The sequence below is a fragment of the Meles meles genome, chromosome 5 (genome assembly GCF_922984935.1).
Source record: "Meles meles chromosome 5, mMelMel3.1 paternal haplotype, whole genome shotgun sequence".
Classification (NCBI taxonomy): domain Eukaryota; kingdom Metazoa; phylum Chordata; class Mammalia; order Carnivora; family Mustelidae; genus Meles; species Meles meles.
This window is the reverse complement of record NC_060070.1, coordinates 125,052,212-125,077,917: the sequence shown is the minus strand read 5'-3', so window position 1 is coordinate 125,077,917 and position 25,706 is coordinate 125,052,212. Positions and strand designations below refer to the sequence as shown.

At 47.8% G+C, this 25,706-nt stretch overlaps 2 protein-coding genes across 2 annotated transcripts; both read right to left on the bottom strand.

Annotated features, from left to right (window-relative positions):
• Positions 1-16,767: 16,767 nt before the first annotated feature.
• On the bottom strand, positions 16,768-18,097 carry C5H6orf15 (chromosome 5 C6orf15 homolog). Its single transcript, XM_046004386.1, has 2 exons — positions 17,894-18,097; positions 16,768-17,684 (listed from the first exon to the last, which is right to left on the bottom strand). The coding sequence occupies exons 1-2, from the start codon at positions 18,084-18,086 to the stop codon at positions 16,768-16,770; spliced, it is 1,110 nt and encodes a 369-aa protein (XP_045860342.1). The 5' UTR covers positions 18,087-18,097.
• Positions 18,098-21,458: 3,361 nt separating this feature from the next.
• Positions 21,459-25,071, bottom strand: CDSN (corneodesmosin). Its single transcript, XM_046006670.1, has 2 exons — positions 24,987-25,071; positions 21,459-22,939 (listed from the first exon to the last, which is right to left on the bottom strand). The coding sequence occupies exons 1-2, from the start codon at positions 25,069-25,071 to the stop codon at positions 21,459-21,461; spliced, it is 1,566 nt and encodes a 521-aa protein (XP_045862626.1).
• Positions 25,072-25,706: the final 635 nt, after the last annotated feature.

Here is a 25,706-nt window from a genome sequence, read left to right as displayed (position 1 = left end):
TCTTTGACAAAGCATGGAAGAATGTCCCATGGGAAAAAAAGACAGTCTCTTCAACAAATGGTGTTGGGAAAATTAGAGAATCACATGCAGAAAAATGAAACTGGACCATTTCCTTACACCACACATGAAAATAGACTCAAAATGGATGACAGACCTCAATGTGAGACAGGAATCCATTAAAATCCTTGAGGGGAATTCAGGCAGCAACTTTTCGACCTCAGCCACAGAAACTTCTTCCTAGAAACATCACCAAACGCATAGGAAGTAAGGTCAAAAATGAACTATTGGGACTTCATCAAGATCAAAAGCTTTTGCACAGCAAAGGAAACAGTCAACAAAACCAAAAGACAACTGACAGAATGGGAGAAGATATTTGCAAATGACATATCAGATAAAGGGCTAGTATCCATAATCTTTTTTTAAAAAGATTTTTTAAACGTATTTATTTGACATACAGAGATCACAAGTAGGCAGAGAGGCAGTCAGAGAGAGAGGAGGAAGCAGGGCCCCCGCTGAGCAGAGAGCCCGATGTGGGACTCAATCACAGGACCCTGGGACCATGACCTGAGCTGAAGGCAGAGGATTTAACCCACTGAGCCACCCAGATGCCCCTAGTATCCAAAATGTATAAAGAACTTATCAAACTCAACACCCAAAGAATAATCCAATCAAAAAATGTGCAGAGGTCACGAACAGACATTTATGCAAAGAAGACATCCAGATGGCAACAGACACATGAAAAAGTGCTCCACATCACTTGGCACCAGGGAAATAGAAATCAATGAGATACCACCTCACACCAGTCAGAATGGCTAAAATGAATAAGTCAGGAAATGGCAGATGCTAGTGAGAATGCAGAGAAAGAGGAACCCTCCTACACTGTTGGTGGGAATGTAAGCTGGTGCAGCCACTCTGGAAAACAGCATGGAGGTTCTTCAAAAAGTTGAAAATAGAGCTACCCTATGACCCAGGAATCGCACTACTGGGTATTTGTCCTAAAGATTCAAATGTTGTGATCTAAAGGGCCTCGTGCACCTGAATGTTTATAGAAGCAATGTCCACAATAGCCAAACTATTGAAAGAACCTAGATGTCCATCAACAGATGAATGGATAAAGAAGAGGTAGTATATATATACAATGGAATACTATGCAGCCATCAAAATAAATGAAATCTTGCCATTTGCAGTGATGTGGAAGTAACTAGAGGGTATTATGCTTAGTGAAATGAGTCAATCAGGGGCGCCTGGGTGGCTCACTGGGTTAAAGCCTCTGCCTTCGGCTCAGGTCATGATCCCAGGGTTCTGGGATCAAGCCCCACATCGGGCTCTCTGCTTGGCAGGGAGCCTGCTTCCTCCTCTCTCTGCCTGCCTCTCTGCTTACTTGTGATTTCTGTTTCTCAAATGAATAAATAAATAATCTTTTAAAAAAAAGAAATGAGTCAATCAGAGAAAGACAATTATCACATATCCCTGATATGAGGAATTTGAGAGGCAAAGTGGGGAGTTTGGGGAGTAGGGAAGGAAAACAATGAAACAAGATGGGATTGGAAGGGAGACAAACCATAAGAAACTCTTAATATCACAAAACAAACCAAGGGTTGCCGAGGGGGAGGGGGTTAAGGAGAGCATGATTGGGTTATGGACATTGGAGAGGGTATGTGCTATGGTGAGTGCTGTAAAGTATGTACCCTGAGGCTAATAATACATTATATGTTTATTATACAACAACAACAACAACAACAAAAACTTCTATCTCGTGCCCTTCCCTCAGGGAGTTACTGGAGTATGTGTTCCACCAAAGGAGAGGTTGGATCAACAAAGACATGGGATCTTGCAAAGAAGAAGGTGGATGGAAATCCTGGGATGATGTTGAGACATCCCAGAAGGCAGCTTTGCAGGAAATCTAGGAATTGACAGCTTCATACTGAAACAGGAGTCTGGAACCAAAACCTCAGGAATAAAGAGAATTCCTTTACCTGGGTTTAGAGGTATTGCCCAAGAAGATGAAATCAATTATTATGCATTTGAATGGAGAGAAAACCTACACTGTTGGAGGAGAAGTTGATGACAAATCAGTGATAAATTCCTAAACATCCGATCAAAGGAAAACCTAGCAGATTGTTATTGTTCTGGCTACCATTCCATGAGGCTCAGCTGAGAACCTGCTCCTTAAGCCCCTTTAAGGTTTTCAGAAGCTCCTAGTAGCTTTCATAAAAGCCCTTTCGTGTTTAATTTACTGATGGGAATCTCTACAGTCTTCATGGAACCCCAGCTGATGCAACTTGTTATTAAAAACAAGAAGACGAAAGCCAATTGAGCACTGCACCATTTGTGTCCAGGAAGAATTAGAGGCTGGGAAAGGCAAAGCAGTACAAGGGACCACAGCTTTTTATTGTCATGTAGATTTTTTTGTCTTTTAAAGTTATATAATGTTTAAGTTTGGCAAAAATTTGAAATAGTCAAGTAAACAAAAACATTTGAGAGATAACATGCAGTAAAACACTAAAACACACTGGGTTTAAAAGAAAACACTCCACACCATCCATGCAGACCACATCTTCTCTTTTGAAAAGTGGCATGTGAGGGGCGCCTGGTTGGCTCAGTCAGTTAACTGTCTGCCTTTGGCTCAGATCATGATCTCAGGGTCCTGGGATCCAGCCCCACCTTGGCAGTCCCTGCTTAGTGCAGAGTCTGCTTCTCCCTCTCCCTCTGCAGCTCTCCCTGCTGGTGAAGGACACCTAGCCCTTCTTTTAGAAGCCAGAGGTCATCAAGGAGTTGGGACAGGCTGCTACACATTCCTGTCTCCTGTCTAGGCAGAGTCATTGGGGTCACATCGGTTCGCTAATCCGGTTCACTAAGGTAGAAAGTCACAACAGACTTCGGGCCCAAACCTCAGGAATAAAGAGTCTTTTTTTTCTGGGATGCCCTCTATTTCTTATGAAGAATATATTTTTTAGGGGCACCTGGATGACTTAGGTGTCCAATTCTTGATTTTGGCTCGGTCATGATCTCAGGGTCCTGAGATCGAGCCCCAAGGTGAGCTCCATGCTCAGTGGGGAATCTGCTTGAGGATCCTCTCTGTCTCTCTCCCTCTGCCCCTCCACCACCTGCTCGCTCTCTCTCTGAAATGAATAAATACAATCTTTTTTAAAAAAGAATGTATTTGGGGGGCACCTGGGTGGCTCAGTGGGTTAAAGCCTCTGCCTTTGGCTCAGGTCATGGTCTCAGGGTCCTGGGATCGAGCCCCGCATCAGGCTCTCTGCTCAGCAGGGAGCCTGCTTCTCCCCCCCACCCCTCTGCCTGCCTCTCTGCCTACTTGTGATCTCCGTCTGTCAAATAAATAAATAAAATCTTTTAAAAAAAAAGAATGTATTTTTTAATGTTCTTCTCTTCCTCCTCCTCTTCCTTCCCCTCTCCTCCTCCTCTTTTTGTTTTGCTATAATTACAGATTCACAAATAATTTTCAAAAACAGTACAGATTATGGAGGGCACGTATGGCATGGAGACTGGGTGTGGCACATAAACAATAAGTTCTGTTACACTGAGAAACAAAACAACAACAAAACAGTACAGCGGTGTCCCACACACCCTTCACCCAGCTTACCCCATACTTGCATACTACAGTAACATTATCAAAACCAGGAATCAATGCATTTTTCCCCCAGTGCATTGGGTTGCAGTAGGTAGCTTCAGTACTCGAAACCCCAGAAATCTCTTTCTATCTATCATACTGACAAAATAGGTTCACAGTTTCCAAAGGGCTGCCCTTTGAAGAGGAAGTGCTTTGAGTCCATTCCAAGCCAACTTCTGTGGTCTAAAAATCTGTCGTTTTCTGGTCTAATTTGCTTATGGAGAACTGAAAATCACTGGAGAGGCAAAAACCTGAAACATTGCTGCAGATTCTCACTATAGAGAGCAGTATTGGCAGATGTTAAAAGATAATCCAGGGACACATGCCCTCAGCAGGAAAGGGACTAAAGGGACAATGCATGTGATTATCTGAGAAGTTATCTGCATTTTTTTTTTTTTTTTTTAGTATATGTGCTGCCGAAGCGAGCACAATCTGCATTTTTTTAATGAGCGATACATTTCTCACTTACATGGATTTTCTAACACAGTCAGATTTAGGTGGTGGGAAACACCATTAAAATAGAGGGAAAGGGTGGACACCCCCTCTCCGCGGGGGTGGGGAAGGGCTGGGTGGCTCAATTGGTTAGGCAGCTGCCTTCAGCTCAGGTCCTGGTCTAAAGGCCCTGGGATCCAGCCCCACATTGGGCTCCCTGCTCAGAGGGAGTCTGCTTCTCCCTCTGCCCTTCCACACCCCCACGCCACGTGTGCTCTCTGTATCAAATATATAAAATCTTAACAATAATTTAAAAATAAAATAGAGGAAACATCCTATTCTAGGCCCTGAGCTCATTTTTCAAGGATTAAATCTCTTCTAAAGAAATACATGATTGGCAGCGCCTGGGTCGCTCAGTGGGTTAAAGCCTCTGCCTTCGGCTCAGGTCATGATCCCAGGGTCCGGGAATGGAGCCCCGCAACAGGCTCTCTGCTCAGCAGGAAGCCTGCTTCCCTTCCTCTCTCTCTGCCTGCCTCTCTGCCTAATTGTGATCTTTGTCAAGTAAATAAAAATCTTCCAAAAAAAAAGAAAGAAATACATGGTTGTCTTTTAGGAAGATGGGCACAGAGGCACAGGAACTCAACTGTACTCAAGGGTGTTAAAATTCACAGGAATTTGTCTCCTCTTGTTGGGTCCCCCAATAATGGGTCCGTGATTAAAGGAGCAAGACTGATACAAAGCTAAGGTCAAGCAAAGCTTTATTTCGCGCCAAGCATCAAGAATCAAACCGAACGTTCGGGGCCGCACCTCTTACAAGAGAGGGCAACCCTTCTCTGTTTCACAGACTAGCTTTTATAGAGCAAAGGCCATGTGGTTGGGCCTGGCCACGCACAGGTGGTCAATGAAGTTGTAACAGACAGAGAAAGCTGCACAGTCATGCTAGGTGACCAACTGAATTACAATTTACCCTAGTAGAAAATTTGAACCAGCCTATCACCTTGGTCAGAATTGGCGCCCAAAAGGTGCCCAAAGGGTGGGGCCCATACTCCTTGTTAGCTAGGAGACAGTATGCTCCCCCACTGATTGAATACCTCCACCTGGCCTGACCCACCCTTTCTACTTGGACTTTGTTACCTGGGACTGATTTCCAGGACTTGTTTTTGAGTAAGTTCCCCTGGGAGGGGGGAGAGTCAATTTAAGTTTTACAACAAAATGGCAGTTCAACTAGAGTGGGGCCGCTCTGGCTGAATAGGCCCTTACACTCTGCTGGGGGGGGGGGGGTGTTTGCTGTGAGGGGCAGCAAGCTGAGAGGAGGGGGACCCCTGTTTCTTCATTGGTCATGGACATCATAGCCTCACCCACAGGGTCACATCCTCACTAAGAATATGCTGGAGAAAGAAAGGCCCCAGGCCCTGAGGCCAGCGCAGCTAACACCCCCAAGTGCTGAGGGTCAGTGTGGATGGGAAGGACAGGAGAATCAGGGGAGCAAAAGAGAAGGGGGGGGCAAAGAAAGAGAAGCAGGAGACAAGGGAACGGAGAAGGGGGTGGCAAAGAGAGGCGGCCACCAAGGAGAGATTCCTGACCAAAGACCAGGAGGAGGGTGCGCTCCGCTTTGGAAGAGAAGCAGCAACACCCAGACTTCGAGCCCCTCCAGGCCACCAGGCCCTGCCCGGAGACAGCCCCAGGCTGAGTCGTGCCTTGCCAAGAAATGGGAGGAAAACCAGGAGCTCCTCAAGCAGAAGCACAGCAGCTGCCACAGCTGCCTGGGGCTCCCAGACAGGAGTCCCTGGGGAGGAGGTGGGGAGGTGGTCTCCGCTGAAGTGGGGGAACTGGAAGCCAGCACACACCGCCTCCCTAAGAGTAATCTTTACAGCGCTAGGCGGCCCAGGCACCTTCCGCAGGGCCTCCAGGTTATAGAAGGTTCTCTCGCAGGCTGCTCGGTGGGCCCCACCCAGCCGCGCCCCCACGGAGCGTGCACAAGCGCCCCTAGGCAGAGGGGGAGCGGAGAGGCGGGGCAGCAGGCACGGGCGTTGCCAGAAGTATCTTCCGAAAATCAAGTGTGAGCTCAGGTTGTACTGCTCCACAGACGTGAAAACGTGAGTTGCTTGTTGCTGCTCAGCCTAAAGGAGCGATCGCAGTTGCCAGCGGGGCTTTCAGTTTGCTGTTGATTGCTTGTGCAAGTGGAAGAAATCTGAGGGTGGAGGAGAGCCAGTCCTTAAATCTCAGAGTGTTGGGGGACAAGATGGGCTGGTAGGGGCGGCTTTATGTGTCACGGTGAGCCGAGTCCTAGGACAGGACGCTAAGACTACAAGAGACCTAGAGCTGGACGGCGGCTTCAGGGGCACGGGGAGGAGAAGGACATGGAGCTCTGGCCCCTACTTTTAAAACTGTGGGGCGCACATGTGTTCAGATCCCAGCGCAGTTATTTGCCCTGTTCCCAACGGTGGTCGCCTTCCCTGCTCGCGGAGCCAGCGGAAATCTCTGCCTCCGCCTGCCCTCTAGTGGAGGAGTGCGCAGGACAGGAGCGCTGAGGCAGTGGTCCGACCCACTTCATGGAGTGTAGTGAGCATCATTACTGGGGGCAGGCTTGGCAGTTAAGAGAATGGCAATGGTTGTAGACCTCTATGAATCACCTCATTTAATCCCCACAAGGAAGAGGCGGTATTTATTATAAGCTACATTTTACAAATAAGGAAACTAAGACTTAGAGAGCTTTTCCAACCCATCAGCGACTACTGCCAGAATTATTATATGTGCTGCCGAAGCGAGCACTACTGCCAGAATTAAATTGGTTCATACAGTTAACTGTCCTCTCAGTATCTCTTAGTGCTGGTTCCTTTCTTTTGTCTTCCCCTGGCAAGCATTACACATGGGTTTACCTCATAAAATGAAGCAAGATAATAGGCTGCACTCGGGGTCTTGCCGGAAAGCTCCCTTCTGAGCTTTCAAGCAATCCCCACTCCCAGAAAAGAAACTGGGACAGACACGAGGTATGGCTGGATCCCTGGTTTAGGGACCATTGAGCTCCTGAGGTGGAGTATTCTGGCCCACTACCACCTCCTAGTAGCAGGATTCCTGGAAGAGAAGGACAAATGCCAATCAGATTGGTGCTTGTTGACCAAGAAATCATAGTCAGGAGAGGTGAATATTTGTGGAACATTTCATCCAGGTCACAACAAAACCCAGTCCTGACATAAAACCTGGTATTTATTCATTTATACCAGCCTCGTTTTAAACATAACTGGAAATACCTTAAACAAAACACTGCAACTAGGGCCTGGCTGGCTCAGTTGGTAGAGCATGCGACTCTTGGTCTCAGGGTTTTAAGTTTGAGCCCCACTTTGGGTGTAGAGATTACTTAAAATATTTTTTAAAAAATTACAACCAGGGAAAATGAAAAACCAGATAAGGGGAGCCTGGGGGGCTTAGTTGGTTGAGTGTCTGACTCTTGATTTTGGCTCAGGTCATGATCCCAGGGTCGTGAGATCAAACCCTGAGTCCAGCTCTGTGGTCAATGCAGAGTCTGCTTGAGAGTTTCTCTTTCCTCTCCCTCTGCCCTCCCCCTGCCCATGCTCTAAGTAAGTAAGTAAATAAATAAATAATATCTTTGAAAAAAAGAAAGAAAATCAGATAAAATGAAGAATACCAATATCATCCTGGGAAGAGGACCACACATTTAGAACTGAGCTCTCTACCAACCAGTTCAAAGAGGGAAATACAGTCATTACATGGCACCCAATGTCCACAAAGTAAAAAGAGACCAGAGTCTCAGGAGATGGCTCAGCTGTTCCTTTTCCTGAGACCGGGATGCAATCCATGTGCCCATGCTGCTGGTCCAGCATAATCCAGAGAGAGAGTTCGGGTAATGTGAAATAGGTGCACGTGTATTCTTCCGTCAAACTGACAGGTGTTCCTCTCCCCACCCACCTTTTGATATAGAGCATGACCATGAGTTCAGTGTTATTATACACTTGACATCATAGTCATTTGGGGTTGCTGATCAAAAGTAGGCTACAACAGAAAGAATACTCAGCCAGAATAGGCCTGTCTCCCCACAGAGTGATGACTAAACAGTTCACAATTCTTGTCTCCTGGAGCCCCCCTTTCCTAGGGCTCGCCCACTTCTGCAGCCACATTCTTTCTTCAGATGGGGCCCAGGACTGTGGATTACATTTTTTTCTTCCTGAGTTATGGTCTCCATCCATGCATGCTTCCTCGGGTTACCCTTTGACTGGACTTGATTATTCCCACATTTCCTTAGCCCCATCCTTCCCCACACAGTGTCTCTCATTCCTGGTGTTCAGATTTGCCACAGCTCCCTTTTGTTGGTGATGAACTTCCACCTAACTTCCCAGAAAGTCCTTTACCAGCTGTGTGACTTCAGACAAGTTACTAAACCTCTCTGAGCCTTGTTTTCCTCATTTCTAGTACTGACAATGCCTATCTTGGAAGGCTGTTTGGAATTAGAGTGACTTGTAATAACAGAAACAGTAGTTCATTGCATTGTTATTGTGCTGGACACAACGCTCAGCACTAAATATGTAATTATTTGAGTCATCTCAACAACCTTAGCACAGAGACCAAAAAAGAGACCAAGCTGTGTATCTATATTCTTTCTTTTCCTGGGTATCTTTTTTTCCTTTTCCAATTTTCACTGAAAGGATTGCTTTCTGTGTTGTCATTTCAGACCACTTGGTGGTTTAAATATAGGGCTTTAAGTTTTGTGATTACCCTGATTTTTTTTTAAGATTTTATTTATTTATTTGACAGATCACAAGTAAGCAGAGAGGAAGGTGGCGATGGGGGCAGGGGGCTCCCTGCTGAGCAGAGAGCCTAATGTGGGGCTGGATTCCAGGACCCTGGGATCATGACCTGAGCCAAAGGCAGAGGCTTTAACCCACTGAGCCACCCAGGCGCCTCTACCCGGATGTTTTTAACAAAGCTGTTTAAACTTATATTTTCAGGTAACATCAAAGATTAATCAGTAGTCTTTCCCCTAAACCAAAGATACTTTCACTTCTTCCCTCCTCCTCTTCCCCCCACTGTAACTTTCCAGGATTCCTCAGGTTGGGTTAAAATCTTTTGGAACCGGACTCTCCTATGGTTGGATGGACCATGTAGCAGGCAGAGGAAGAGGAGATGGACACGAAGCAGGAGAAAGGCCTTAGAGTGGCCACGGGCTTGAGGGCTGGGCACCTGTCAGGGGTGTGGGAGCACACAAATTCCTTGCTTCTATAGACACTCTCTGAGTCCCACTCGTTATGTCTGAGGTGGCACAGACCAGAACCCAGAGGCCAGGGTGGGGAGAAGAGGAAGGCAAAATTCAGAGGGGCAGGTGGCCACACAGAAATGACCTTCAGCACAAGTCCCAGGCTCTGCCACAGCTGATGATTGAGCATGGGAGTGGTCTGACTGGAACTGACTTTTTGTGTGTGTATTAAAATACACAAAATGAAAAAAGTAAAATAGTAAAACACACAAAACATAAACTTACCGACTTAACCATTTTTAAGTGTGCAGTTCAATATTAAAGCCGTGCACACTGTTGGGCTGCAATCACCACCATCCCTCCCCATAGCTCTTCTCATCTTGTAAATCTGAAAGCTCGTCTATTAAACAATAGCCCCCACTCTCCCCTCCCCCAGCTTGAGCTGACTTTGAGGATGGGCTGGAGAAGATGCCACTCGTAGGTCTAAGGCCAATTAGGAGATTGCTGTAACCACCCAGACAGGAGGCCACGAGGATCCCCATGTGAGAAAAAAGAAACAGGAAATGAATTTAATAATTAAACAGAAGCACCTCCCTGTACATGAGGCACACACCGGACCAGCCCTGCCGAGGAGTCATTTCCTGCCGGGCTGAGTTGCCCGGCTGGAGTCAGCCCCTGGCAAATGCAGGGCACCCTCCTTGCTATCAGTGCTCTACACAGCCCTTTCTGCACCCATTTCCCATATAACTAAAGGTCCCCAGATGGTCAAAATCTATCCCTTAGCTCATCCATGCCATTCCCTTTCAATTCCGTCTCCATCCTGAGAAAATATGATCCAGTTACTCTCCCGCTTCAAACTCCGAATTCACATGGTTCTTCGATGCTGATAAAACCCCAAATCTCTAAAAGGCCCTACAAGGTTCCCCACTTCCCCCACCTCCCTGCAGGATCTGCTCCAGTCCCTCCCCACCCACCTGTCTCCATGGTCCTCAGGCTTCCTTTGGTTGCTGCAGGTGTCACCACAAGTTTCACGTAGGAGCTGCTGCCAGGAGGTGCCTGGCCACGGCCACCATCCGCCAAACTCCTTTACACACACATACACACACACACACACACTGGTGCATCAGTTTTGCATAACTATGAGTTCATGTCTTTCTCCCCCATTAGCCTGTAAGTCTGTAAGTTCCGGGAGGAAAGGACCACGTTCCCTATGACAGCTGCAGTGCCAGGACATTCTCAGTATGCACTATTAACAGCGAACTGAGTGAATAAGATAACCTGCTCTCAAGCAAGTATGTTAAAGTCAGTTACACTTAGCTATAGGTGACTAGTAACAGCTTTGGGGATCCTGGAGAGAGGCTGGAGAGGCGGCAAGCAAAAGAGGTATATGTTAAAGAGTTTGTATTAGTTTGCTCAGGCTGCCACAACAAAGTACCACAAACAGAGTGGCTTGCTGGAAATTTGTTGTCTTAACCATCCTGGAGCTAAAAGTCTGAACTCAAGGTGCCAGCAGGGTTGGCTTCTCCCCTAGCTTCTGGTGGCCTTGGGCATTCATTGGTGTGTAGACATTATCCTGTGTCTTTACATTGTCTTCCATTTGCGTGTGCCTGTGTCCAAATCCCTCCCTCCCCCCCACCCCTGTTTTAAAAGATTTTATTTTTAAGTAATCTCCATACCCGATGTAGGGCTTGAACTCACAACCCTGAGACCAAGAGTCCCACGCTCTACCGGCTGAGCAGGCCAGGTGCCCTTCCCTCTTTTTATAAGACCACCATCCTGATGACCTCATTTGAACTTGATTATCTCTGTAAAGACTCTCTTTCCAAATAAGATCATATGCTTAGGTACTAGCAGTTAAGACTTCCACCTATCTGTTTTGGGGGACACAGTTCAACCCATAACATGGTTAAATATGGTCTCACCCCAAAAGAGTAGAGCTCAAACAAACCCCACCAGGTGAAAATCCCACTGAGCACTTCATCCTATCCCATCCGATGACTTCAAAATCTCTGCAGTAAACTGGCTCCCAATCCCAACCTCGGTTTACCTGAATGTTGCCTAATTCACATCCTCTAACCTTCCTCACACTTACACTAGCTTCCACGTCTGCCTTCACTTCATTCTCCCACACAGCCTAGTCCAGAGAATGTTCCCCTCCTTTAATCTCTTGGTGATGTCAAAAATCTTCATGGTTATTGGCACACATATTTAATAAAAGTAGCAAACAATAAATATTCTGTGTTAAGGGATGCCTGGGTGGCTCAGTTGGTTAGACGACTGCCTTCAGCTCAGGTCATGATCCTGGAGTTCCTGGATCGAGTCCTGCATCGGGCTCCCAGCTCCATGGGGAGTCTGCTTCTCCCTCTGACCTTCTCCTTGCTCATGCTCTCTCTCACTGTCTTTCTGAAATAAATAAATAAAATCTTAAAAAAAAAATTCTGTGTTAAGTTAACAAGCTCAGTGTAAATTGTCTATCTCAAAAGTAGCCAACAGGGGCGCCTGGGTGGCTCAGTGGGTAAGCCTCTGCCTTCTGCTCAGATCATGATCTCAGGGTCCTGGGATCGAGCCCCACATTGGGCTCTCTGCTCAGCAGGGAGTTCCCCCTCTCTCTCTGCCTCTCTGCCTACTTGTGATCTCTCTGTCTGTCAAATAAATAAATAAAACCTTAAAAAAAAAGTATCCGACAGAGGAGGTAACATTTTTAAAAAGAATTTTAGTTATTTGAAAGTTTATATTTAGTTATTTGAGAGAGAGAGAGAGCACACATGAGTTGGGCAGGGGCCAGGAGCAGAGGGGGAAGCAGACTCCGCGCTGAGCAGGGAGCCTGACTTGGGCCAGATCCCAGGATCCTAAGATCATAACCTGAGCTGAAGACACTTAACCGACTGTGTCACCCAGGCGCCCCAGGGGGTAGCATTTTTAATCAGCTCTCAAACGGACACGCAGCACCTTGTTTTCAGTTTCAAATACTGTTCTTCCCTGAAAGAAACTAGAACCCCTTAGAATGCAAGGCTTGGATGATAGCAGATTCCATGTCTCAGGGAAGAGAAGAATCAAGACAGGACTTGAATATTCTTCTGTTTTACCAGAAAGCAAGGATGCTTCAAGAATAGCAAGGCAAGTGCTAAAAAGGGCAAAGGAAAGTGAAAGAATGGAACTCTTCAATAAATGGTGCTGGGAAAACTGGACAGCAACATGCAAAAGAATGACTCCAGACCACTTTCTCACACTATGCACAAAAATAAGCAGAAAATGGAACTGCAAAACTCCTAGAAGAAACTGTAGGCAGTAACCCAAAGAAAACAAAACCTCTAACTTGAAAAGATACATGTGCCCCTATGTTTACTACAGCATTATTTACGAAAGCCAAGATATGGAAGCAACCTAAATTTCCATCAGTAGATGAATGGAGGAAGATGTGGTAAACGCCCCCCAACATACCATGCAGTGGAATGTTAGCCATAAAAAACACTGAAGTCTTGCATTTGTAATAACATGGGTGGATCTAGAAAGTATAATGCTAAGTGAAATAAGTCAGAGAGAGACAAATACTGTATTATTTCACTCCTATGTGGAATTTAAGAACCAAAACAAATGAGTAAAGGGGGAAAAAAAAAGAGGGGCCAACCAAGAGACAGACTCTTAAATACAGAGAACAAATTGACGGTTACCAGAGGTGGAGGGATGGGTGAAACAGGTGAAGGGGATTAAGAATACACTTGTCATGATGAGCACTGAGTAATGTATAAAATTGTTGAATCCCTGTATTTTACACCTGAAGCTAATATAAAACTAGTATAACACTATGTTAATTATACTTGAGTTTTTAAAAGAGATTAAATAAATAAATAAAATAAAAAGGACAAAGGCACCAACTTAAAGGAGCTCCCATTGTTCACCTGAAGAGAGTTGAACAAGAGAAGAAAGAGGGTGAGGGGAAAAATGATAATTAAGGTTCATTGAAGTAAATGAGGCTGTAGAAGGCTGTGAGATCATTACAATACTCAAAAGATAAAAGCTAATATAAAGTGCACAAAGGATGGCTTGTAATAGAAAAGAATGGAGTTCTTAAAAATTGATTTTAATAAAAAGGGAATTGTTCGTTTTGTTTCTTCTATCAATTATGTGTCTGCTTATGAAGAGAGAGAGGTGTGCTTTCATCTATGTAAGTAGAAAAGAATGCTCAGAAAGCTAAGAAGCCCCACTGTAAATATGGGCTTTAGCAGAAATAAGGAAGTCTAACAAGGGGCGAGGTCAGACACAACAATGAAAGAGAAGGTGGTTACAATAGGAGACACCAAGACAATAAACTAACCAAGACATCACTGAAGGAGAGAGCTAATAAAGTCAACCCAGTTAGTTCTCATCTCCTAGAAGATTCTAGATTGCACTACTAACTACAATAAAATATAAGGATTGCATCAGATTAAAAATGCATTTAATAATGCAGATCTAGCAGTATGTCATAATGAGAGAAGTGTATTATGCGACACCAGGCAAGAGGGATTTTTTTAAAGTATGCTATGCTAAGGGGACAAAATGGGTTGCAACATTCTAAAATGTATGCCTTTTAGAAGTTTTATTCTCCAGTGAGATTCAATTTCACATCCACAGTCCTGGCGATAAAGTAATACCGAGTGCTGATGAGAACATGGAAAACTTGGAGGCTTCATACACAGCTGGGAGGATGCGAAACGGGTGTTGCCAGTTTGCAGGACATCAGGCAGTTCCCCAGGAGGGAAAGCGCAGGAGCAGAAGGAGTAGCAGCTCAGGCAGGTTACCTGCAGCCCAGATTTGAACTGTAAACTGTGCAGCCAGCCTCACTGGCCGCCCACGCTCAGCAGGCCAAGATGCAGATCCTAAGATTACTGAAACATCAGGATGGTATAAAAATAAAACATATTGACGGGCCGCCTGGGTGGCTCAGTGGGATAAAGCCTCTGCCTTCAGCTCGGGTCATGGTCTCGGGGTCCTGAAATCGAGCCCTTCATCGGGCTCTCTGCTCGGCGGGGAGCCTGCTTCTTCCTCTCTCTCTGCCTGCCTCTCTGTCTACTTGTGATCTCTGTCTGTCAAATAAATAAAATCTTTAAAAAAAAAAAAAAATATTGACATCCTGGAAAGGGAACTGAACAATGGAAGAGGAAAGAGAAGAAGAATGAAAAAGTAAGTTTAAATCCATGGAACTTGCTTTCTGATTTTTACTGGAAATGAAGGGATCAGTTTTATAATCATTACAACTTGTGCATTTGTTTGCTTCGTTGGGGGTTTAAGATACTTAAGAGCATCTTACATATCAGACTTGTGATTTTCATTAAATGTATAAATTAGTCTAAATGTGAACCAATATTTAATGTTTGCACAAACTTGGTTTATTAGGGGGTGGGAGGTTGAGAAACCAAGTGGTGGGTAATAGGGAGGGCACGTACTGCATGGAGCACTGGGTGTGATGCCAAAACAATGAACACTGTTATGCTGTAAATAAACAAATAATAAAAAAAAACTTGGTTTATTAAACCCATAAGTTTTTATATAGTAGTTGTGTAAGTAGTATGTACATAGAAGCATGTTTGCCTGACAGAATTGTGAGGATTCGCTGGAAGGGTGTGTGTGAGAGCACCCTATCCTGAGTCTGACACATAGTAGGTACTCAGTAACAGGTGGGTTTTTGTTAATTGCATATTGTACCTGAGCACCCCCCGCACAGATAATGAGAATAATTCAGTTTGAGTCACTGACTCTGTCACTTGTTAGCTGTGTAACCTTAAGTAAATTGCTTAAGGTCTCTGGGTCTCAGTTTCTTCATCTTGTAATACCTAACTCACAGATAGTAACGAGGATAAAATGATGGAATATTCAGAGCATTTTATGAGCTGAGAAGGGCTGTGTAGGGTTTGTAAGGAAATGTCAGTGAGGCTCTGGGAAGCCCAGAGAGGTGTACAGGTTAGACTCGGTGTACAGGCATGTGGCTCAGGAATAAGGTAGAAGGGAGAACAGGGAGTGAGAGAGAGGGTTCCTTGATCCAGCCTTGGTCCAGACTTGCTGCTATCAGGTACAGCAGTGAAAAAAATAGATACATGGCACTTACTCTCTACAGAGTATGGGGAACATAAGAGGAGGGTACTAACTTGGAAGTTAGAAGTGCAAATTGTCAACCAGAAAGAGGGACAGAGAGAAGAGAGACCCCAAGCCTGAGAGAATGAACTTGGGCTTGTGGGGGAGAGAGGTGCTGAAAACAGAACAAGGGCAGGGAGAAACCAAGAGCCCAAGGTGGGAAAGAACTGCGGGAGTGAGGTTGAGGTAATACAGAAAGGAGTGTGGTTGGGATGGGATGGGAAGGTGTCCTAAGAAGGAATTCTTGGCGTAGGATGGAGTATTATGGCAGACACTGGGACAGAAGTTTCTCTGAGAACACCCACCTCACCTGCCGGCAGTTCCCCATCCCTCCAATTCTAGTGTTTATTCTTCTTCTGCTTCCTTCCCACAACCTAACCAATTCCTGGAACTTGGGGTGATTCCCTTGCTATCTCTGGGCACACACCTGGATCACGCTGGTTGAGTACACACATGGCGCGGCAAAAGACATGGCATGGCAACTGGGAGTGTGTCCTTCTGGAAAACCCATCACCCCCAGCTGGCTCCTGCTAACTTCCATCCCACTCCCTACAGTGACCCTCCCCACTTCACTCCAACTTTGTGCAGGATGCTGAACTCCAGGGAAACAAAAGGGTGGCAGAGAGACGACTATGTGACCAAAAGAAGAGACTGTGCCATCACTTGGGAATAAAGTGTAAAACACAGCTGCAGTAGGATTGTTGACTCCAAGGTTTTTCTTTCCCTTTTCTTTCTCCCTGTACTTTCTTCATTCATTGAGATCTACTATTCATTCGACAAATGTTCAAAGTCTTGGTTCTCTAGGGCACAATGTGCCAAGTGATGCGTGTAATGCATCCTCTGTTTCCAAGAAGATTGCATTTCAGAGACGAAAAGATAAGCAGAAACAATGACTTTCTCTGACTTTGTTCCTCTGTGAATCAAAGGGTATTCATTTCCCATTTGGCCCTGGTGGGAAGGGCCACCTTCTTGGATCTCATCCTTTCCTTCTGTCACAGGTGCTATCTCAACTGGTCTTGCTGACAGTTCTGGAACCAGCTGTCCCACCTGGCTAGGGTCAGACCATAAAGTTCCACCCTCAAATATCTGGGCTTTGATCTTTCGCAAAGTATAGGGGACAGAGTTTCTAGAGACCCTACAGAGATACAGGGGTGGCTAGAGAATGGGATGGACAAAACTCACTTCACTTTGCACCCAGAAACAAAGACACTGCAAAGGAACAAATTTAATAACTGCTTGTGTTTTATTGGAGATTGGCATTGGGGGAGCAGGAGAGGCAGTGAAAAGTAGAGAGAATGCTAGAAAACACACTCACTGAATCTTCATTTAGCTCACGCTCCATTCTTTCAATTTCCAACTTAGGGTTTTCCCCTCTGTCATCCTCCTAACCCCACTGTAACCCAGGGTTTGGGGGATTGGGAAAGCCAGCTGGAATGTTCCAAGAAGAGCCGGTAGGACGGAGAACTCTGGGAGGAAACTGATTATTAATACCTGGGCGTAGGTGGATATTCCCCCAGCTGCCTCCTGGATATGGGTTAATATCCCCCCAGCTGGTACCTGGATACCGGTTAATATTCCCCCAGCTGCCTACTGGAAACCGATTAATATCCCCCCAGCTAGTACTTGGGTACTGATTATTGATACCCCAGATTCCCACAGGCTGTGGCATGGGCCTTGTTCCCCATCCAGTTCCAGGACCTGTACCTCTCCAGGACACTCCTGGATTCAAGGTTCCCCAGAGGTACCCAGGCAGAGATGGCTGTCGAATCCTGTTAAGAGCAGGTGGGTGTTGAGCAAGGATTTCTCTCTGGGCTCCCAGCACATTAGAATGAAGCGACCGTTTAGACTTGGAATCCTGGTAGAGGAGTGAAGCCTTGGGTATGGGGCCTGTGGAGTGTGCAGAGGGCCCTGCGGGCAAAGGACTGCTGCGTAGAGGGAGGGCAACAGCACCAGAAAGGTAAGACCATTTTTCAGGCAGCGCTTCCCTCACGTGGTCCTCAGTGGCAGCAGCCATTATCTGCCAAGGATCTTCAGAGGACCAGGAATCCATGGAGGGTAGCCCCCCAGTTGGGGACCATCTCTGAACCCCAGAACCACCTGCAGGTTGGAAGCCAGCTAATGGAGAAGCATTGGACTTCAAAGGAACCCTTGTTAAATCATTTGGCCCAGGGTCTGGTTTGGGCTGAGGAAGTTCAGAGTTGGAGTGGCTGGGCAAGGAAGGTTGTTCAAGCAGATGCAAGTTGGTTCCCAAGTGTTGGAGAACTTTCTCCTCCACTGCACCAATGCTTCGGGCAAAGAAGCCTGAGGAAAAAGAAAGAGGAGACAGCAAATGGACTGGATATTTGGTTCCAATGCCCACCTTTCCTGATTCCTGGATTCTTTTTGCTTCCAGCCCCTTCATTTTCCCCAGGGACCCAAGGGACCCTCCTGCCTCTAACCCTTCCTTCAATTCCAGTTCCCCTGGGGCCCCCAGTCTCTACCTGTGCAAGGGTTGGGCACAACCTCCATACCTGGAAGATGAAGACAGATCAGAAGAATCAGGCCCAGACGAACCCTGCTCCCCACCGTGCAGCCCTGCATCTTGCTCAGCTCTAACATCTCTCTCTGCCCCAAGGCAGCCAGCCCTTTATCCTCTTTGGGGGTGGGGGGGAGGCAGCAGAAACAAGATGAGCCAGTGGTTGTGCAGATAATAAGTCTGTACATTCCACTCTCATTCCTAATTCAATCTGTGGCAACAGGTGCCACTTGAATGTCCCAGGAAGGCTGGGTGTTTCCATCCCTGGTTCCTTTCCTAAAGTTCCCCACCCGTTCTTGACCCGGTGTCCTGGTTCATAGCTCATCACTGATTGCCAGTCCCGCCCTGCCCTGGCTCCTTACAACAAGCATAGGAGAGCCTTCACCTTTGGGGTCCCAATCTCTTCATTTCCTTCTCAGCAATAGAAACACTTACTTCTCTTCATTTTCTCTTTGGGATCCAGATCATTCTCTTCCAGCACCGCTTTCTCATGCATCCCTGTAGCTCCTTTACCTTGACGCAACCTTTAGGGGTTCTGGAGTGCAGAAGTGCCTCTCCCATTGGAGAGGCTGCTCCTAAATGAGACCTGTCTGTAAGGAAATAGACTTGGTTCCCATCCTTAAGAGATGTCGGTGTATTAATTTCCTTCCACTGCTGTAACAAACAGTCACAAACTTGGTAGCTTACAACAATGCAAGTTTATTATCTTACAATGTTGAAGATCAGAAGTCTGTCATAGTTCTCACTGGATTAAAATTAAGGAGTCACCAGGGTTGTGTTTCTTTCTAGAGGTTCTAGGGGAAAATCCATTTCCTTGCATTTTCCAGCTTCTAGGGGCCTGCCTTCCTTGGCTCATATTCAAAGCCAGAAACCGAGGATCTTCTTATGTTACACCACTCTAACCTTTTCTTCTTTTCCCCTCTTCCACATTTAAAGACCCTTATGATTACACATTGACCCACCCAAATAATTCAGGATAATCTCTCTAAGGTCAGCTAACAGCATTAATTCCATCTGCAACTGTAATTTCCCTTTGCTGTGTAACCTAACATATTCACAGTTTCCAGGGATGATGTGGACATCTTTGGAGGTGCTGAGGAGGACAGCATTCAGTCTACTACAGATGGTCAAATGGATCTACAGAAAATAAGAAATACTGAGAGGGAGTAGATGTTCCCAACTCACAGTAGAGGAAGGTGTTTAAATGCTATAGTCAAATGGCCATGAATTGATAATTTTTGAAGCTGAGTTGTGAGAGAACAGGGATTCATTAATTCTTTTGTTTACTTGTAAATATGTTTGAACTTTTTGCAATAAAAAGTGTACAAATGCCATGTTTTTTCTGTTGCTTCCAAGAGATACCCAGGCAAGGCGTCCCTGGTTCCATGAAGTCTAAAATAAGCTGTTAGATTTTCCTTTTCCATCCTCATCCTCAGCCCCTGATTCCTAGCTACTGGATGAGTGGGGAGTTCCTCTTTGGAACTGGCCAGTGGAGGGCAAAGTCCTTTTTGAGTGACATCCACCAGATTTGTAAAAGTTTTTGATCTTGACCACACCAGAGCCTAAAGGAATCCCCACATCAGAGTCTGTATCCCTCCTGCAATTGTGGTGCATGGAACTTCTAAGAGCCTTGATGCGTGTCATTGGCAGCAGTCCAGGGCCAGATGCTGGGCCAAGTGTGACTCACCAATGATGACAAAGACAGGACTATTCTACAGCCCTTCTCTGTCTTCAGTCAGCCCTGCAGGTTGGCTCAGCTGCCAGGTCATTTCTGATCAACAATAGCCCTAAATTTGGGACCAGCTAACACCATTCAATAGGAGGGAATGGATTAGATCCTAGGGTAGGAATAAATTCCTTTGTAAGCAGAGGTTCTGAGAGGTGGCCTGTGCTTTGGGTGAGGTCCTTCCTAAAAGGACAAACATAGCCCATTCTCCCCTTCCTGGGGTAAGAGAACTTCCTTGGCCTCAGCCTCAGTCCCCAGAACACAGCTGTCTGGGACTCCCCCCCCTCTGCTTTCTCTCTCTTCTCCCATGGAGACAACTCCCCTTCTCCACTATAGTGCTCTGCCCTCTCACCTCCCACAGATCTCTCTAGAACTGCAGCAGAGGCAGCTAGAGTGTGGAGGTGGAGAGAACACTTGGCTCTGTTCTGCTATGGGCTGGTACATTTTTATGTAGGCTAGTGAGTCACTATGCTTTGCGGCACTCCCTGTCATGCTCCCAACCTCTCTGTCTTTTACTCTCTCCACCCCTAGTTCCCAGAACACCAACCTGGGATCCCTCCCACTCAGTCACCAGGAATCTGATCTGGTTGTTGTATTCCAGTTTTCCCAAGGTTCCAAGTATCCCAGAAACCCAGGAAATCAATGCCCAGATTCCTAGAGAGGATGGCATCTAGTAAATGAGGCAAATTAGAGAAGAAGGAGCCTGCATGGGGTGGGGAGGGGAATAATTAGGGCCCCATACAGGGAGAGGGGAAGACCCTAGATGAATGGGGAGGGGAGAGAGAATGGGTTTCCTGGAGCAATGAGAGAGGAGAGAAATGTGAGGAAGAATCTTGGAGACCAACCTCTGCTTTCAGTTTAACAAATATTTATTGTTTTCCTCCTTTGTGGGAGGAGCTATAAAGTATAAGAGAAATACTGCTCCAAATTATGAGTGAAAATGGGGGACATGGGTATTTCTAGAGGTACAGAAGAGCATCACATAGGTCCTAAGATGAGACTCAGGACACCAAGATGGCAAAAGTCTGCATCTAGCTCACACAGTTTATTGAACCATCTGTCCAGGGTCCAGAAAGAGCAGGGAACCTACTCCAGTGTCCGAGGGTATACTGGTGTCTCCCTCACACAGGGAAGAGTCTGAGCATTGAGGGAAGTGGCAGCCAGGACAGGGGACTGAGACGGAGACCTTGAGAGGCAAAAAGGAGTGTTGGGAACTCACAGAGGGTATGGTGAACTCTGTAGTGGAGGGTGGGAGTGGAATTGGGAGTGTGAGAACCCCATGGTGTGCCATGTTGGTTGACCAGATGGCAAAGAGAGGTCAGTGAAAAGAGGTCATTGCTTTCAAGCAACAGTTTGGACTTTGCTTTATTTGGCAAACAGGTAAAAAGGGGGATGACTTCTCTAGGAACCAGAGTTACTATGGAACATTTCAGGGGTTTCGCAGTCAGGAATCTGAATGGATAGGATTAGCTAATGTATTGTACCATCTCAAATAAATGACAGAGGAAATTTTAGGGAATGGTTATCTGGCAGAGAGGGCACTGCAGTATAAGGGGAATCTAAGCAGTAGGAGAGAATGGGGAAAGGAATTTGGAGTCTACAATTTGGAGAGTTGAAGAAAAAAGAGGTGATAAGGGGAGTCTGCCATATTGGAGCAATGGAGGAAATAGAGCAACTCTCTTGGGAAGAAGGGAAACAGAGCTAACCCCATGCCTGGGCCTCTGGTCTTCTCCCAACTGAAAGATGGTGTGTGTGTGTGTGTGTGTGTGTGTGTGTGTGTGTGTGTGTGTGTATACATGTGTATGCCCACACATGCATGTAGGCAAAAGCTAACTTATGGACTGTCAAGTGACTCTCCCTGGGGTAGGAAAACTTCAGGGTCAGCTAGCTGGGGTCCCAGAGGCTTCACTTGGGCCAAGATGTCCCGGATGGAGCGGCAGGGGAGCTTTCCAGAGCTGCTGGGACCACAGGGCTTGGCACCAGCTGAAGGATCAGGTTGGGGAGAGCCATCGGGACCCCCACTCAATGTAGAGGAGGAAACAGAAATGCAAGGGTGACCAGAAGAGCTGGACTTGCTGCCACAGGGCTGAAGGATGATTTTACCACTGCCTTGGGAGCTGGAGGTGCCGCTGAAGGAGCCAGGACCAGGTGGGGAGCAGGGCCCCTGTGAAACACCACCACAGGGATGGAAGGATGAACTACTGGAAATGCTAGAACTGCTGTGGGCTCCAGAACTTGAGAGGGAGCAGGGCCCCTTAGAGCCAACTGCACAGGGCTGGACCCCACCAGAGCCCACTGGCTGGAACACAGTGGCTGAGGAAGCTCCCGACTGGTAGACGTTGGAACCAGAAGAGCTGTGGCTGGGGATGATGGGATTGCTGGAGAAGTATTTGCCCTCAGAGATGGGAGGCCCAGCTGCAAAGGAAGGGACACCTGGAGAGCCTTTGACAGGGTTATCTTTGGTGAAGTAGCCAACAGGGTAGATTTTGCCCCCACTGTAGGTCATGCCTGGGACCAGATAACTGTCGGAAGAACCACCCACCACTTCATAGCTGCCGTAGGACTTGTCTACAGAGGTGATGGGGGGGCAGGGCTTTCCTGGAAGGCCACCACTATTGCAGGGGGCACCCTGGACCCCTCCAGGGCCACCAGAGCCGTGCTGTTCCACCACCACCACCACTGGCCTTTGACCTCCTGACACAGAGTGGGAGCTGGAGATGTAGGGGCCAGAGTGGGAGACAATAGGCCCCCCACTGCAGGGAGAGTCAGAGACATCTGAATTACAGGGGCGTAAGTTAGAGTTGATCCTTTGGCCATTGCTGCTGGATATCCAAGAGCTTTGGGAAACAGATGAGCTTGAGCCGCCTCCAGACTGGGAAGAGCCTAAGCGGGAAGAACCAACACTGACTGGTAGAGCCGAGCCAGATCCTGGTTGGGAACTGCTGCTTCCATATTGGGAGCTGCTGCTTCCCGACTGGGAGAAGCTGGATCCAGAGGAGGAGCTGATCTGGGAATACCCTGTTCCTGGCTTAAATAACGCAGATCCTGAAGAACCACCCTGGGAGACACTGGAGACACTGGCGCCACCACTGGGGCCACCTGAACCACTGGGGCCACCAGAACCACTGGGGCCACCAGAAGAGCCACTGCTGGAGCCACTGGAACTGGAAATGGAGCTGCTGGAACTGCTGGAGCTACTGTGGCCACTGAAGCTACTGGAACCGCTCTTCCCAGTGAAACAGGGGTCGCCGGGGGAGGTGATACGCGCACCCTTGCAGGGGTCTGAGAAGGTCCCGATGCTCTTAGCCAAGGCCCCTGGGGAGGAAGGAGTGGTTAGTAAGAGCCAGAGTGGCTTGGATTCCTCCCTCAGCTTCCAAGCCCATCTCAGTCATCTGCTTCTGATTTCTCCCGAGAAGAGCCCAGGGAGAGTCTGGGGTGGAAGAGGAAGTGAGAACTGGCTGTTGTCGGTAAAGGAAAATGAGGGGGCAGTAGAAGGGCCACCTGTTCTGGAACAGGGACAGAGAAGATGAGAGTCCAAAGAAGGAGGTGTTAAAAGAGAAGAAGAGGGCAAGGAGGAGTAGCAGGAGCTCATGGATCCAAAAGAAAGGACTCCGAAGAAACAGAGCATGGGGGAGACTGAGACTCCTCGAGATGGGGCATACATCCTGAGGGGGGACATCCCAGATGAGATTGAGGGATCAAATGGAAGGAGGAGACAAGATGAAACAATAGCTGGCTGGGAAGGAAAGGAAAAGTAGCAAAAGAGACTGAGAAAAGAGGAAGCCGGTGGCAGAGGGACTGAGGTAAAGGCAAGGGTCCCTGAGGACTGAGATTCCATCACTAGCCTCCTGGGGAGAGTCCAGGCTTGGGCAGAGGGTGGGAGTTCTGTTCCCATCTCAGTCCTGCCCCTGCCAGGAAAGCTGGGTGGGGGCCAGGATGTGGGGGCACCACTGTCGCCTCAGAACCTGCTGGTACAGTGTGACAGGACACTGCACCCTGAGCCAGGCGTGCTGTCCTGGCCCAGCCCAGGGGCACGAGGATGAAACCCACCTCTGAGGCTCACCACCATTATCAGCTTCCTTCACTCTCCACCCAGCCATCAGCCATGCCTACCCAACTGCCCTCCACGCTCCCGCCTTTTCATCCCTGGCAGATGTGGAACCACTTCTTTCCTTAACCAAGCCTTTGATTCTAACCCCGGGCTCACCTTACCCCTTGTTCTTCCTCTGCTCCCCACCTGACCGCCTTCAGGTCCCAAGCAGTGTGCACTGAGCTTCATACCAGCAAGTTACTAAATCTCTCTGAGCATTAGTTTATACATTAGGAGAGGTTACATTTGTCCCCCAACAAGCAGTTTTTCCTCAGTTTGTGACGTCCCCATTCTCTCCTCCAAAAGAAGTTCTCTGTGGCCACCTCCATACCAAACCCAGCTCTGCCCGCAGCCCCCCTCACCTGGCGGCACTCATCATGGAGAGTTCCTGCTCTCCTTCTCCTCGCCCCAAGGCACACAGCCTGCTTTCTGCCCCCGGGGGCTGTGGGCAGGTTCTCCGCAAATACCCACTGGTCCACAGCACAGCCCCGGTTTGGATCCTGACTTTACTGCTTTCTAAGCTGTGATCTTGCGCCAGTTTCTTTCTTTTTTTTTTTTTTTTTTAAGATTTTATTTATTTATTTGACAGAGATCACAAGATGCGGGGCTCGATCCCAGGACCCTGAGACCATGACCTGAGCTGAAGGCAGAGACCTTAACCCACTGAGCCACCCAGGTGCCCCTTGCACCAGTTTCTTGACCTATCCAAGCCTCTGTGTCCTCCCCGTACAGTGGGAATAACGAATCTCTCTCATACGGTTCTTCTAAAGATCAAAAGTGCTAATGGAAAGTGCTAGAATCGTGTCTGGCACGTAAAAACACTCTATGATGGTAACGATTATTCCTGTTAAATATCGAGTCTTCGTCTTCTACTGCTCTAATCATTGACAAAAGCAATGACAACAACCACCACCATTTACATAACGCTCTAATTTCCAAAGCACTTGTCACATACATTATTTAATTTGAGACTCTGAGATCTGACTAGAGCTAGCTGTTACCATTAACATGGTTTTAGAGTTCCAAAAACTGTGGCTCAGGAAGTTCAAGTAACTTGCCTGGGGTGACAGGGCAGTGAGGAGTCGCCCTCAGACTCCAGAGCTCCTGCCCTTCCCCCTTGCTGGGTCCTCTCCTGGCTTCTCCCTGGACGGCGATTCCTCCCACCTGCCAGCACCCACAGCTCCAGATCCCGCCAGCCTCCTCTGACCTGCTCTCTGCATCCTTCTTCCCCATCTCTCCCCGCTTGCCTCCCCGGGGCCCCCAGCCTCCTACCTGGCAGGAGGAGCGCGGCCAGCAGCAATGCCATCATTCCTCGCCCTCCCACACGCCCCATCTGGGGTGCCCGCGAGGAGCCCATCTTGGACTGTGCAGCCTTCTGACTGACAGCAGCTCATGGACACCCAGGGCCTTTATGCCAGGGCTGGACATTCTCCGGGCAGGAGTCACTGTGGGGAGGGGTGGGGAGGTGGAGGGGCAGGTGCCCGGGGCAACTTGGTGTGGCCAGGAGGAGCTGAAGTAATCAGTCCGGGCATCTGCCTACTCAGCGGCAGGGGAGGCTTCAGCGGAGGGGAGCCCCTGGCCACAGGGCCCTTAATGATTCCCGCCTTCCTGCCACCTGACCGGCCTACCCATGGCTCTGCATTGCTTAACCTGGAACCAGGCCCTCTGCCCACTCAGGCAGCCGCTCTCACCACAGGCCCGTCACAGGCTTCCTCACTCTCCTGCCTCCCCCTGGGCTGGCCTGTCCCACTCCCCAGCTTCCTTCCATGCACAGACACAGACATTTCAACTTTCCCATGCACAGCAAGGTGCCTGCTCAGACCCCCACCACTGCCACCTGGCTTCTCACCCACAGCCCCTGGATCTGCCCCTTTCCTTGGGATCGATCAATCAGTCCCCACGTTTCTCCTGCAGATCAAAGGGTCTGCAGTCCACCCCCCAGAACCCCCCTGTTGTCACTGCCCACATTCATGCCTGCCACATGCCTCTTAC